The sequence below is a fragment of the Thamnophis elegans genome, chromosome 5 (assembly GCF_009769535.1).
Source record: "Thamnophis elegans isolate rThaEle1 chromosome 5, rThaEle1.pri, whole genome shotgun sequence".
NCBI classification, from domain to species: Eukaryota; Metazoa; Chordata; class Lepidosauria; order Squamata; family Colubridae; genus Thamnophis; species Thamnophis elegans.
This window is the reverse complement of record NC_045545.1, coordinates 46,995,532-47,010,274: the sequence shown is the minus strand read 5'-3', so window position 1 is coordinate 47,010,274 and position 14,743 is coordinate 46,995,532. Positions and strand designations below refer to the sequence as shown.

Here is a 14,743-nt window from a genome sequence, read left to right as displayed (position 1 = left end):
ATCTAGGTCTCTAAAAACATAGCTTTATATTGGCGTTTGAATCTGCTCACTAAAATCTCAATCTTATTAACTGCGTGTTTAGATCAGTTGCCCGTGATTTTAACCAACGCTGTTTGTGACTGACCAAATGCAATAAAACTGGGCTAAAGCAACTGATGCAAGTCTTGAACCCGATGCCTAATCCATCACACACCCCAAAATATGGAAAGGTTGAAACTATGAGTTATGCAAGGTTGGTTCTAGAAGTATTCCTAGGCATTACCACACCCCAAGGACAACATTGACCAGGCTCAAGAGACTAGGAAAACAGATTAGCAGTGCTTAACTATGTGGTGTGACAAATTGACATTCTTATTTCTTCTGCTTATCATCTGACTTTTATTTGGCAACTATTTTGATTTGCCACCGATCAGAAGGCGTTCTGGCTGATTTCAGTGATCAAACAAGGCTTTAAACTATCCTAGAATCTAGGAAGTCAAGCTTTCATAAGTTGCTGCTATGTACTCGGATCCTAAGAAGAAGCAAGAGATGCTGTGGCTCAGTGGCTCAAGGATGCTGGGGGATGGTCTCTGCTCCAGTGGTTCAAGTCCTAGCACTGCATAGCAGGGTAAACTCCCATTCCTTGCCTCAACTTCTACCCACCTTGCAGTTTGAAAGCATGTTCTATGTGAGTACATAAATAGGTGCCACTTCAGTGGGAGATAAGCTGATGCTTGATGCAGGCAGTCAAATTCCTGCTGGCTCTGGACCTTCCCAGTTGCAATGTCTATTTACGAGGTGGCTCTGGTGGAGGAAGGGGGTCTTAGGTGCAGGAAGAGCCATATGTCTTTGGTGCACCTTGGGAACTGCACAAGCGTGAACCTAATAGAGCTAGTAAGCAGGCAGCCAAACTACTATTCTGCATTAATACTGTAGTCTCCTGGCTAATGTAACAAAGCCATATTCTAAATAAAAAAAAGATTATGAAGAAGTAAAACCCAAAACAGATCATCTCTTCATGATCCTGGCAATTCCTGCTATGTCCTACTGCTTCCTCCCACCCCAACATAGACTTCTTACCTGGCAATTCATGATGTCATATAGCAAGTCTTCCTTCTCCATGAGTGAGCCAAGAAATTTGAGAACTTGTATCTGATCAAACAGGCAATAAGATCCATTTTAGAAACTGCCGTGTAGAAACAAGACCAGTTTAGCTTCCTTTACAACTAAAGCTCTCTAGCAAATAAAGAAGCACTGCTGCAATATTTGTTGCTGTTCCTGGTCATCTCCCCATAAGGGCTTTATTGCATCAATCTAGAGCACGGGTGTCAAACTCAAGGCTCGGGGGCTGGATCCGGCCTGCAGGTGCTTAGATCTGGCCTGCAGGGCCTCCCCGGAAACAGCGAAGGACCGGTCTGTAGTCCCTCTGCCAGCAAAACAAAAACCTGGGAGCAGTGGCGGATTAAGGCTCACTGGTGCCCTAAGCACTGACAAATCTTGGTGCCCCCCTCCTTTTTACATACTGTACAAATCTTCATTGTTGTTTTTTTCTTTCTCAACTTTGTGGTGCCCCCTTTGGGCCTGGTGCCCTAAGCACATGCTTAGTCTGCTTAATGGTTAATACACCACTGCTTGGGAGGGTCACATGCAGCTTCTGAGCTCCATTTTCACTGCAGAGGGTTGCAGGAGACTGTTATAGCCAAAAATGGAGTTCGGGAGCCCATTTTCACTGGCAGAGCACTTGGGCTACCACAGGCGCCATCACACAAGTGACGTCAGGCTGGCCACCCCCAAGGTGATCCCACAACCTGATGCAGCCTTCAATGAAATCGAGTTTGACACCCCTGATCTAGAGTCATCCAACTATTATAAGTCAAAATAACCATAAAGAGCAGTGACGTGCGGTGAGGTTTATACCTGGTGAGGCTCAGCTGGGCATCCTTTTGCGAAGCAGCTCAGCAGGGCAGGGGTCGGCCTCAGCGGGGGAGCGGGGAATTTGCATCGCGGGAGCAGCCAAGCACCCGGGTCTGCAGCAAAGGCGCTTGGCGGCTCCCGCGATGCAAAGTGCCCCGCAGGCCCCGATGCTGCCGCCCGCCCGCTGCCCCGGCCTGCTTCTCCAGGCTCTGCCACTGGAAGTCCCGGATCGCCTCTGGGGGAAGGCTGGGTGAGAAGCGGAGCGAAGCTTCTCCGCGGCCTCCCGGCGCTGCGCAGAGGCTCTTGCAGGAGTTTGTGCCAGCGGCCAGCGGCCCGGAGCGGCCACGGCTGCGAGACAAGGCAGCGGCTGCTTTAAGCGCTGCCTTGTCTCGCAGCCAGGGCCGCTCCGGGCCGCCAGCTGCTGGCACGCACTCCTGCGAGAGCCTCTGCGCAGCGCCGGGAGGCCGCGGAGAAGCTTCGCTCCGCTTCTCACCCAGCCTTCCCCCAGAGGCGATCCGGGACTTCCAGCGGCGGAGCCTGGAGAAGCAGGCCAGGGCGGCGGGGGGGCACTTTGCATCGCGGGAGCCGCCAAGCGCCCAGGTCTGCAGCAAAGAGCCAGCCTCCTCCTTTTCCCCCACTCCTCTCTCCTCTGACGCACGCCCTCTGAAATAACCCGCCCAACGTAAGCGTGCTCAAGAAGACATGATTCGCTGCTTCCAGATCAGGAGGCAGGAGAATTAGTGCCTCTTTTGCATCTGAACTTTTTTGCCTTTTAACTCTTTCTTAACTTTTAGAAGGCGAAAAATTCCTTATCTTAAATCTTATGGAAAAGAGGCCCCGAGTTCTCTCGCCTCCTGCTTTGGTTAACACTAAGCAGAACCAAGCCACTGTGACCTGGAATCTGGTTGCAACTATCTTGGTTTTAATTATTAAAAAATATATTTAAATTTCTTTCTTTTTCCTGAGGAGACTGGTGAGGCTCCACCTCCGTTGCCTCTAGTGACTGCACGTCCCTGATAAAGAGGACAGACTTCATATCCTTTCAGTGATGGCTTGAGGGAAAATAGTCCGGCATCCAGAGACACTGAGTTCCTGAAAAGTCACTCTGCAATGCTCAGTGCATCAACTCTTCCCTATGCCAGCAAATTGATTGATATCCTCTATTCATTTGCATGTCGGGGAAGGAGAAATTAAAGATGAAAGTTTATTTTTAGTCCAAGACCACTCAGGTAAAAAAAAATATCAAACACAGGAGAAGGAGAAATCTATTCTGCTGAAAAACAGCTTTTCCCCCTTCCAGTTTTTACTCTGCCTCTCCTGCCTGTCTATATTAGAGGGAACAAGCATGAGGAGAAGAGCACTTCTATCAATAGATGCTGATTGTGCAGGCCTCCAGAGCATCTATGACAGATTTACCAGTTGCAAACTGTAGTCATGAATCAGACTGGTTAAGGATTCCATGTAAAGCTTTCCAGTCTTGGCAGCACTTACGCAAAGCTGGTTTGATAAGTGAAGTGACAGGCAGCATGAGTTCTAATAATTATTCTCTGCATTTTTGATGTTGAGGTTGTCGATGTAACCAAACTGACACCACTTACCCAACACAGAGAGAGCTTAGCAGGCTCCAGGATTCTTATTTTGGCAGATGTTAAAACACACATACAGTTACACCTACAACAGCACACTCCAATGGTGGCTGAGTATTAGTGCTCATGAACAGCTAACAGCAGTTGGGGCACAGAATGGTGTACTCTGGAAAAGCCTGAATAAAGGCTGATCAACATTATACTCTGGGTCCAACTTTTTTGTTCTATTTCTAATATTAGGACATGATCATTTTCATTCAGTCAAAATGGCAACATCAATGAATGGGAGCAAGCCAACAGCAAAGGATAGGATATCCCCATGGTGGCTAACCTATGACATGTGTGCCACAGGAGGCACACAGTGCCCTCTCTGTGGGCATGCATGCTGTAACCCCAGTTCAGCTCTGCTATGCTTGTGCATGCGCTTTCCTCCGGCCAGCTGGTCTTCAGGTCTCTGCCACGCATGTGCAGGGGCAGGGCACATGCAGGGGCCATGTGCACATGCCTGGGTAGTGGGGCAGATTTGGGGGGCCATGTGCATGTGCACAGGGGGCAGGGCACTTGGAAGAGGGGCATGTGCAGGAGTGGGACACATGCAGGGGGTGCATGCACGGGGGCAGGGCCCATGCTTGGAGAGCAGGCATGCATGGAGAGGGGCATATGCAGATGGGCCACACATGCATGCGCATGGGATGGGGTGCATGTGCAGGGTCCTCACATGCATTTTGGGGGTTTGGGCATGCACGTACGCGTTTGCGCGCATGCACATGCTTTGGGCACTCCGTCTGTAAAAGGTTAGCCATCACTGGGATATCCCAAGGTGTACAAAGAATACTAACAATTTTTGAAAGATGAGGGAAAAAATGTTATTTAGTGTGGACCGAATATACTTAATGACCCACATAAGGTGGCTTATAGGGCTGGAATGTGGTTCAGAAATTAGATTCAAAACTGAGTCAGGGTATTAGAGTAAATCAGAATCTGAATGACTGCAATTAATGATGTATTTAGAGGAAAGATGCTGGATATTATTACATCTCTTTATAGACATAAAGCTCTATTTTTGCTCTGCTCCGAGCTTAGCCAGTCTAAAACTCCTGAGCTTATCGCAAGAGAAGAAAGTGCCTGTGTGTTGTGTACCTTGGTCGAAGTGTTTGCTGTGAGCAGAATGTCCATAAAGTTTGTAATCTGCGTTCTCAATAACGTGTGTGTGTGATCTGGTATGTGCAGTGCATTCAGCAGCTTCAAACCAGCAATTTGCAGATTGTTGTCCCAGTTGCTCGTCACAGTCTCGATGATTTGGGGGACATATTCCTGTGAAGAAAGATACATAAGAAGAATTGATAATCCATCTATCTTTGAGACGCAATGTCAGTAGTTGACTTTTGACTTTTTAAATATACATCTCTAAAGTATTCTTTAGATACTTTTTCAACTTTAGCAACTTTAAGATGTTCCACTTCCAAAATTCCCTAGCCAGCACACTGGCTTTAATTTAAAATTTGTGAATTAAAAAAAAAAAAAAGAATCAATACTCCTTGATCATAGCGCCTTCTACTGGCAGCTGAAAGAATGTCTTTTCATTGACAATTTAAATGTAATTTCAATGGAACGAGATTTTTGTTTTAGCTTTTAAAAACGGGTGTCAGCCTCCCCAAAACAATTTGTTCCCTTTTTATTTTGATTTTTGGAAACATTTAGTGAAGGTGTGTGTATATATATTCTTTTTTCTTTTTCTTTTTAGTTTCAGCCCAGTATGGCTTCTCTTGTGTTGTAAAAGCCAAATATATTAAATATACCTCTAAAAGGAGGCAGATACTTACTAAATTGAGTAACTCACTCATAGAGAAAGAAAAGTATAGAAAACTGGTGCCAGAAAAAGACCTAGTGGTCCTTCAAGTCTCCCTTTTGAATTTTTTCTTTTTTTGTCAGGTGATGGGCATGTGTTTATCCCAAGCATGGTTAAATTAGTTACAAATGATTGACCCATTACCTCCACTGGAAGGTGTTTCCAAGCTTCCACTACTCTGTCTGTGAAGTAATACTTTGGAACATTACTTTTGAACTTCCCTTCTTGTACATGAAAAGCATGTCCTTCCTCAAAGGAACAGTATTTTATCCATCAAATAGATTGATCTAATATACATAAGTGGAAATTTAAAATTGGATAACTATATTGTAGTTCTGACTTACAATTACTCTACATTTGTAAGAGAACAAGAAATAAGCAATTCATAAGAGGTTTTCTTTCATTGATTGTTTATGAATGTATTGCATTTCCTTGTGGATCTCTTATTTTTTCCCCAGATTATATTTAAATATAACTTTATTATTCACAAGCTTCATAAGTTTTTTATTCACAAGTTTTTTTGTTATGAATGAGCTGTAAATTTTATTGGCTGTTTGGAATTCCTTTAAGGTAGGTATGTTTGTATGTGTGTTTGTGTGTGTGTGTGTGTGTGTGTGTGTGTATGTTCATGTTTGTTTATTATACTCTATAAAAAGAAAAATTGGCAAGTGGAAACAGGAAAAAAATTTTTAAGCATATATGCAGATAATTCAAAATCCCAATTACACATAGCATTTATTCTTGCTGCATAGAAATACAGTTGCCTCTATGTTTTGAAACAAATCACTGAATGATATAAAGCAGTGGTGGCAAACCTTTTTCTCCTCAAGTGCCAAAAACATGTGTACCGAGGGTGGGTTCCTGCCAGTTCTAACCTCTTCTATAGAAGAAGTTTCACAAATCTACAGTGCCATTAGAACAGGTTCCAGCTCCCTTCCCCCGCCTGTCCGCACATCAAGATGAAGAGCGAGAGGAGGAATTCTGGGAGTTGAAGTCCACAAGTCTTAAAGCTGTCAAGTTTGAATACCCCTGGGGTTTTTTCTAAAGGGTTAGGAGTGCAAGGGTCTTGTAACTTGACAGCTTTAAGACTTGAACACTTCAATGCCAGAGTTCCTGAGCCAACATTTTGGTTGCTAAGCAAGAGCATTGTTAAGTGAGTTTCACCACATTTAATAAGTTGGCCATGCCCACCCAGTCACATGACTGCCAAGCCACTCCTCTCAGTGACATGGCTGGCAAGCTACTCCCACCTGGTCACAAGGCTGGCAAGCCACTCCCACAAAGCAGGCCACACCTACAGAAGAGGTTCTAAAAATTTTTGAAACCCACCGATGTGCACCCACGCTATCATCGTGCCTCCTGTGCATGCTCACATGACCGCCATCGCTGCTCGTGCATGCGCACATGGCTTTCTTGGAGCCTGTGGAGAGCAAAAATGGCCAGCCTTGCCTCCCCAAGGACCTCCGGAGGCAAAAAAAAGGCCCATTTTCTGACTTCCAGTGGGCCCGGTACGTCCCTTTTTCGCCCTCCCCAGGCTTCACAGGCTTTTTAGAAGACTGGGGAGGGCCAGCAACAGCCCATTTTCTGACTACCTGAAGTCTCCGGAGGGCAAAAAATGGCCAAAAATCAAGGCTGAAAATCCAACGTGTGCATGTGTGCTGGAGATGACAGGGCCATGCCTTGTGTGTCCTCAGAAATGGCTCCACGTGCCACCTGTGGCACGTGTGCTATAGGTTCGCCATCACGGATATAAAGTAAAAGTATTGGGAGCAAACTAAAAGTAAAGGTAATTACTAACCATTCATCCGAAATAGTTGCAACCATGTAATCTTTATTATATAAACCACACAGAATGCCCAGGAAATAGAGAGATAGATAGTTTGATTAATAAATCAACTTTTGTTTTTGGGCTGCACTTCTATTTTGCCAAAGAATAATAGATATTGTTACAGGAAAAACTACTGATTATCCTTACATATTTTGAGACTTATTTTGACTTTTCTGCCCCAGCACATTTCAAAATCCAAAATGATGCTTTTTAAAGGTTTTTCCAAGTTTCTTTAGTGAGGTTTATAAAACTGGGACTTTAGAGACAGGTAAAGACCATGCTCACTGTGCACAATATTTTAATGAAGATTCCTAGTCATCCAGGCAGAGTTGTCTGGAAGTTGACTCATGGGCAACTGGGTGTCTTTTCTTTTTGATTTGAGACCCCACAGAATAACAGACTGATATATATATATATATATATATATATATATATATATATATATATATATATGTATGTATGTATGTATGTATGTATGTATGTATGTATGTATGTATGTTTGTGTGTGTGTGTGTCTTTGGTTATTTGGGTTTTCTCCCGCGTAAAATTGGAAGTGTCTTGGCGACGTTTCGACAAAGTCTCATTCGTCATCTTCAGCCTGCTTTACTCGGTTTTGTGCTTCCAGGAGCAATGTGAGATCTCAGCTGTTTCTTCCTTTTAACTGCCAGTGGGGGTGTGAGCTGATTGGGTGGGAGCTTGGCTGTGTTCTGATTGGGTGGAGGTGTGTTCTGATTGGTTGAGGGTTTTGTGCTCGGCTTAGTCTGAGTTGCCAGGGGATTTGAGCTGGTGAGCTGCATTGCTGTGGTTTGGCTTTGTGTTTGTGGCCGTGTAAGGTCTTCATGGTGGGTGTCAGTCTGCTTCATGTATGGAATGGAGGGTTTTGAAGTGGCTAATGATGCAGCTGCAGTCTGGCTTCTGGTCCTTGGTCGTGCCTCATCATCAGTGTGGGTTTGAGTCTGCTTTCTGTGTGGATGTGTGGTGGTGACATCCTGTGTGGCTCTCGTGAGTGTGGGTCTGGTGTCATTCCTCGTGTTAGGGACTCGTTTGTCAATTAGGGCGGGTTTCCAAATGGCTGGTAGGCGGGAGGTATCATCTCGTTTGTTCCTGCTGTGTGGGCGTTTTTCTATCTCAATGGCTTCTCTGATTATTCTGTTGTTAAAGTGTTCAGCTTTGGCGATAGTTCTGGTCTTTTTAAAGTCAATTTCGTGTCCTGTGGCCATCCTCCCATACATAAAAGGCACCACAGACAAAATCAGCAAAATCCTCCACAAACACAACATCAAGACAGCATTCTGCACAAACTGAAAAATATCCACCATCCTAAGAAACCCCAAAGACAAAATTGAGTTAGAAAATCAAGGAGTATATGAAATCCCATGCCCCACCTGCCCCACCACATACATCGGACAAACCAACAGAAGAATAAGTGCACTCATTGAAGAACACAAGAACACAATCAGAAAAGAGGAACCAACTTGTTTCCTGGTCCAACACCTTAAAGCCAAAGACCTACCTACATACAAAAACCTCAGAAAACACACACACACACATACATACATTTTCAAAACAGACACAACACAAAGAATCCTCCTTCTTTACATACTGTAGAAAGTGTATCAGTTGGTTACAAAAGACTTTTGTGCATCTCTTCCACAGTCATCAACCATAATTCATATTAACTCAAGTATTTTAACTCAAATATATTTATACATATTACCATCATCATATCTCCATTTTCATTTGACTATAATTGTTTAAACGTCCATCATCATAAAATATATCAAGATTTAAAACATAACCACATACTGGCATTTCATTTGCTATTTCTAATATCCTCCAATAACACTGAATCCTTATGGCCTATTCTGGCTAAACATCCATAAACTTAGTAACCAAAATTTCTAATCCTCCTTTCCAAATCACTGTTTACAATTTACATCTACTTTCCTTATGTTGTACCCATGCATATATGTATGTATGTATGTATGTATGTATGTATATATATGTATATATATATACATACATACATACACATACATACATGCATGGGTACAACATTATATATATATATAATGTTGTACCCATGCATGTATGTGTGTGTGTGTGTGTGTGTGTGTGTGTGTATATATATATATATATATATATATATATATATGACTATAACACAAATGTAACAAATGTAACAAAAAGGCAACAGTAAAAAATATTGGGTTTCTGTCTGGATGGTCTCTTGTGACGAGCCGAAGGACAGAGAATGGAAGTGTGATCTTCCTCCCATATTTGGGCATACCAGGGGTTGTGACTTTAAATATAAATAAATAAATAAATAAATAAATACACACACACACACACACATTGTTATCATTATCCCTTCTTTATTTAACTCTGCCCTTTATCATAACATTTTCCCCCTAATAAACAAAACTGAACTAAATTTAACTTCGTTCTTTTTATTAACCTTTATATATAACAAAAAAAATTCTAATCTTCCTTTCATAGGTACCATTCAATATTCATATCCAATAATTACTTATCATAGCAATACACATGTATACATTATTATCATTATCAATTATTTATTTAACTATATCTATTGTCACTAAATTTCACTGTTTAACTAGTTTTAGATTATACCCTTTCATCTATCAACCTGTATCTTTCCAGTAGCAAAACAATCTCATGTCTTCTGCCATTTGTGGTATCAGTCCTCTAATCTTCTCCTTAATCAAATTTGTATGGAATCCTCTTTGCAACTCATTGCTTATTAAGTCTCTCATGTAATTTTGATGGCCTTCTTCTATTTCCTTAATCATCTTATCTTTAATTGTCAGTGGTGTTTTCAACGATGTTGCTAACAAAATTTCTCTTTTTAAACCCATAAATTCTTTTATTTTTTCTTATTCTGTATCTTGCCATCTGGGGTAGAGTTCCCCTCCATTTAATTCTCTTTCTGTATCCCACTCTGTCCATTTGCAGACGCAAACCAATCACCATAGATATCAGCGGATTTAATTTCTTTGTAGTCATTTTTCTCTTTGGTTTTTAGGACACTAACCACTTTTTCCACTTGATAAACATCTCTAACTTCTTCATCATATTTTACTGTCAGATTCTCTAGATTTTCCAACTTCTTCTCCGTCCTCTCAAATGTGTTTGATAATTTCTGAATTTCTAACAATATCTTTTGCAAACTTAAAGTTTCTTTCTGCTGTTGAGATTGTGCCATTATCTCAAGCTGACAAACATTGCTGCTCTGGCTTGGAAGGTTTTTACAAGATTAAGCATAAATTCACAATAATGTCTTATTTTCACTTTTCTCTGGTTAAAGATATACTTCAAAGGAACAGCTGTATGCTTTTCTTCTTATCACTCTCTATAGACAAAACCATGAGACATTGAAGTGTCAAACCAGAATAATCAATGAGGAAAGTAAAAGTGTTTTGTTTCCAATACACAAACTTCCAGCCTCTGAGTAGCAGTGTTGTCTTTCCCTCTGTTGTTACAATTTTCTTTGTTGCTTTTTGTATCTTTTTTTATTCCAAGTTTAAAAAAAGTCAAATTCTTGAATGAAATAGAGAAGAAAAAGGGAAAAACACATGCAGTAATGAAGAAGGAGAATTTTAGTCCATAGGTTGCAAAAAATAAAAAAGAAGAAGAAAACTTAATCCCTTCAGTTTAAAAGGCTTGCATAAATTCCATCCATGAAAATAACATTTAAAAAGTAAATGTTGCAATGGTTTGAATAGTCCAAAACCATTCAAAGCTTAATTCTGCCGCTTATTTCTTCTGTTCCCAAATCTAAATTAACTTTAAGTTTTTTATATGTCTCTTTTAAAACGGTAAAAATTCCTCACAAGCTGGAAACACTTTCTCTTTCCATATCCTTCCATTTTGGAGCTGCCCTGACTTCATCAGCCTGATGGCTGGACTTTTTGTCGCCGGCTTGAAGAACTTTTCCTGGATCGATCAGGGACTTTGCGATGTCCCTGAGATCAGCAAGACGTATTCTTCCTGTTCACTGTCTCTGCGGGACGGTTTAGGTCCAATTGCACCACCAGCAAAAGTATCGCCTGCGGTCTCGGTGCATCGAGACCGCACAACCGTATCATTGCGACGTTGAATCCTCCTCCAGACTTCTTCATTCTGAAGAAGATACTTGGATAAGCAGCAAAATGTTTCAAGCCAAAAAGAAAAGAAGTCCAGTTGCCATGAACACTCAAATTCCAGACTATGCACATTATTCTCCAATTTGCTTGCTAAATGTTGATGCAAAATTATTGACCACAGCGTTGTTATATACTCTGTCAGCAATATTGGTTTTCATCATCCATCCTGCACAATCTTGTTTTAAAAAAACAAAATGTCAAGCATCTGATAATTGAGAAAAAATGTAATTAATGGTGGAGATTTTATTGAATGGCAGAAAAAGCCATTACTAATGGTACAACAGATTTTTTTTGAAACATATATCCTCTGAATGCAAATTTTCTCCTCCTTTATGAATTGGATCAAATTGTGGTCAAATTTCCTTTCCTGAGTTATTACAAATGGAATTACCTCTTTGACTGTTATGATGTGGAAGTATTCAAGGACATCTTTTATCTCCTCTAATTTTTAAATTGGTTAGTTCCATCAATCTGCTTGAAGTAACTTTAAGGTATAAACTTAGGGCTATCACTACTGTATGTCATTATATCAGTCTTGAAGTAAAATTCATTTATGCAGCATTTATCTTTCATAAATTTGATGAGATTTTACTATCAATAATATATTACTAGCATATAATATCATATCTGCACTGCTACTATTATGTACAAAATTGTCTAACTGACCAATTGGGAAGATTTTGACAAGGTAGTATAACTCGGACCCTTATTCGCATATTTATACTTAGCTAGGTAATTCTAGTTTAAAAGGGCTCTTCTGGTAATCAAAAACAAGCAATTACATTAATAGGTTTTAGATCATATTATTGTCAATGAAATTGAAAATTTGAGTTATTGCAAGAAGAATCTGGAATGCATAAAATTGTTAAATGGCAGAATATTCAGTTAAAACATCTCTTTATTTCACAATTTGTCCAAATACATTAGAATTCTATAAACTCTCAAGTTATTTTTAGTATTGGAATGTTTTTCAGATGCTTTGATAGCTACCGTATTTTAAAATAAACAATTAAAAGCTTTTTCTTAAAGATAAAATTAAAAGGTATAATTTATTGAAATCTGCGTACTACTAAAACTTTTCTGTCTGTTTGTAACACTTAGCCATTGATGCAGTGGCTCAGTTGCTAAGATGTTGAGCTTATCGATCAGAAGGTCAGCAGTTCAGCGGTTCGAATCCCTAGTGCCATGTAACAGAGTGAGTTTCCATTACTTGTCCCAGCTTCTGCCAACATAACCATTCAAAAGCACATAAAAATGCAAGTAGAAAAATAGAGACCACTTTGGTGAGAAGGTAACAGCATTCTGTACACCTTTGGCATTTATTCATGCTGACCACATGACCACGGAGATGTCTTCAGACAGCGCTGGCTCTTTGGCTTTGAAACAGAGATGAGCACCACTCTCTTGAGTCAGAAATGACCAGCATGCATGTGCAGGGGAACCTTTACCTTTAACCTTCTATTGGGGAAAACAGTGTATCACGGGGCAACAATTTTTGAATCAAGGTATTTCAAATGGCTAATTTAAAGAATACATCCAAATCCAGGACCCATTCTATGGGATTGAGATTTCAAGGATTTTAAGACTACTTACATTGGCAAAATTGTGCCACCCTGTAGCATCATTATGGTCAACTGAGGCCATGTATTCATAATTTCTGATCCTTCTTGCCAGCTTCCCACAGGCAAAGTCAATAGGGAAGATGCAGAAAGTTGGAAGTCACTCCTGCTCCATTGTTTTTTTGCCTACCCATGTTGATTCTGTTTTTCTATTCAAATATGAAAATACATATAAAACTATGACCCATAGATCATGGTCTATACTGTATTAGCTCTTTGCAAGAAATATGGAATCTCTCAGTAGCTTGCTAGACAATGGTAACCCCCCTGTGTCACTTTCTATATTGAATTACTATAGATCACATTTTCCCACAAGGGAAAATATACAAAGTAGAGCATTAAATAGCTGTGTTCATTTAATTCATTAAAAATTATTATCCCATCCTTTCTAATAATGCCCTAGAGCGACTGACAAAAATAAGTAAAATATAATTAAAAAATAATTAAAATACAATTTGGAAAGTAAAATACAAAACATACTTTAAAAAAAAAAGCCTAAAAACATCCAAAAAGGAAGGAAAGCATGTCAATAGCAAATACAGGATAAAAAGACATCATCTGTAGAAAGCGTGCTGAAGTCAGAATCCTTATGAATGTTTAGGCAGCTGCTAACCTCCTTAATGTCAGTTACACATTATGTATGATATATGATCTATAAATAAATAAATAAAAACTATAAGATCATTACTACAAGAAATCATTCCTAGAGATAAATTTGAGATCCATAAACCATTTCCAAAAATGTTTACCTGGATTTTGATTTGAAACTTCCAGATGGTACTGAAGGCTTTGAGGACATTAAGGGTCTCAGTTTTAGTCTCTTTATCCCTATCATCCAGGAAAGAGACCACTAATTTTATGTCATCATTGGTGCAACGACTTGCCTAGGAAGTAAGAAAGAATCAATCACGTGGCTAGGCACATCAGCCTTATCAATCACCATACTTGAAATCCGGCAAATATGTCATATTCACCATAACACCATCTGACCCGTATTATGTACCAATTCACAGACCAAATATAGCATGGCTGTCAAACTCGCCGTGTCACATTGCCATCACATGATGTTTTGCGTCTTTTCCCCACTTTGTGGAACTGGGATGGGCGTGGCCTGCGTGTGACGCATCTGGCCCACGGGTCACCAGTTTGACACTCCTGATATAGACAGTAAAGTGGTAACTGTCAAGAAGTATGCAATACATTTCTATTGACATTGACCCTGGAGAGTAATTCCATTTCATGACGGGAATGCAGATCTTGGGTGCAGGGATGGCATAATCTGCATTTTACTGGAATAAATGCCAAACCTGTCCTATGTCTTTATCAATTCCACCCACCAAAATGCATGCCATCTTGAGTTTTTTTATATCCCCTATGGGTATGCCTGTGTAGGACAGCCTGCCTTCTCTCACCCACTAATATGTTTAATTACAAGCCCCATCAACTCTGCACTATGTCGAGGGGAATTGTAGTAAAACATATTCTGAGAGCTTTAGTTTTGGCAAGACTCACATAGGATCAAGGATCACTGGGCAAGTCAAATGGAAAGAGAGTAAAAAAAAAAATCTTAGCACTGAAATTGCTTTGGAGTTTTTGATTTTTATTTTTGAATGGGATTTGATCTCTAAGCAAGGGAACAAGTGCTTAATTTACACTTAATGTCCCCAAGTTCAAAAAAGAACCGAGGAAATAAATTGATCTCCAAAAGACCTCTGTCTTGTAGTCTGAGTACACACAGATCCCAGGCTTATCCTGGGATGAAATATATCCTAATTACCTGCATTTAAGTGTACATTAGGACA

General features: G+C 40.4%; 1 protein-coding gene across 9 annotated transcripts in view; it reads right to left on the bottom strand.

Moving 5' to 3' along the window:
• The window catches only part of LOC116509713 (LHFPL tetraspan subfamily member 5 protein), an 89,075-nt gene that overhangs the window by 20,092 nt on the left and 54,240 nt on the right, over positions 1-14,743 (bottom strand). For 5 of the 9 annotated variants that reach the window (XM_032218984.1, XM_032218983.1, XM_032218985.1 and 2 more), the window contains 3 exons: positions 13,691-13,825; positions 4,620-4,793; positions 1,060-1,131 (listed from right to left, as the gene is read on the bottom strand). In XM_032218984.1, the coding sequence (XP_032074875.1) occupies positions 1,060-1,131; positions 4,620-4,793; positions 13,691-13,825 (381 nt within the window). Of the gene's footprint in view, positions 1-1,059; positions 1,166-4,619; positions 4,794-12,915; positions 13,091-13,690; positions 13,826-14,743 lie in introns of those variants that run through there. The other 4 variants (XM_032218988.1, XM_032218990.1, XM_032218989.1 and 1 more) reach the window with 4 other exon arrangements.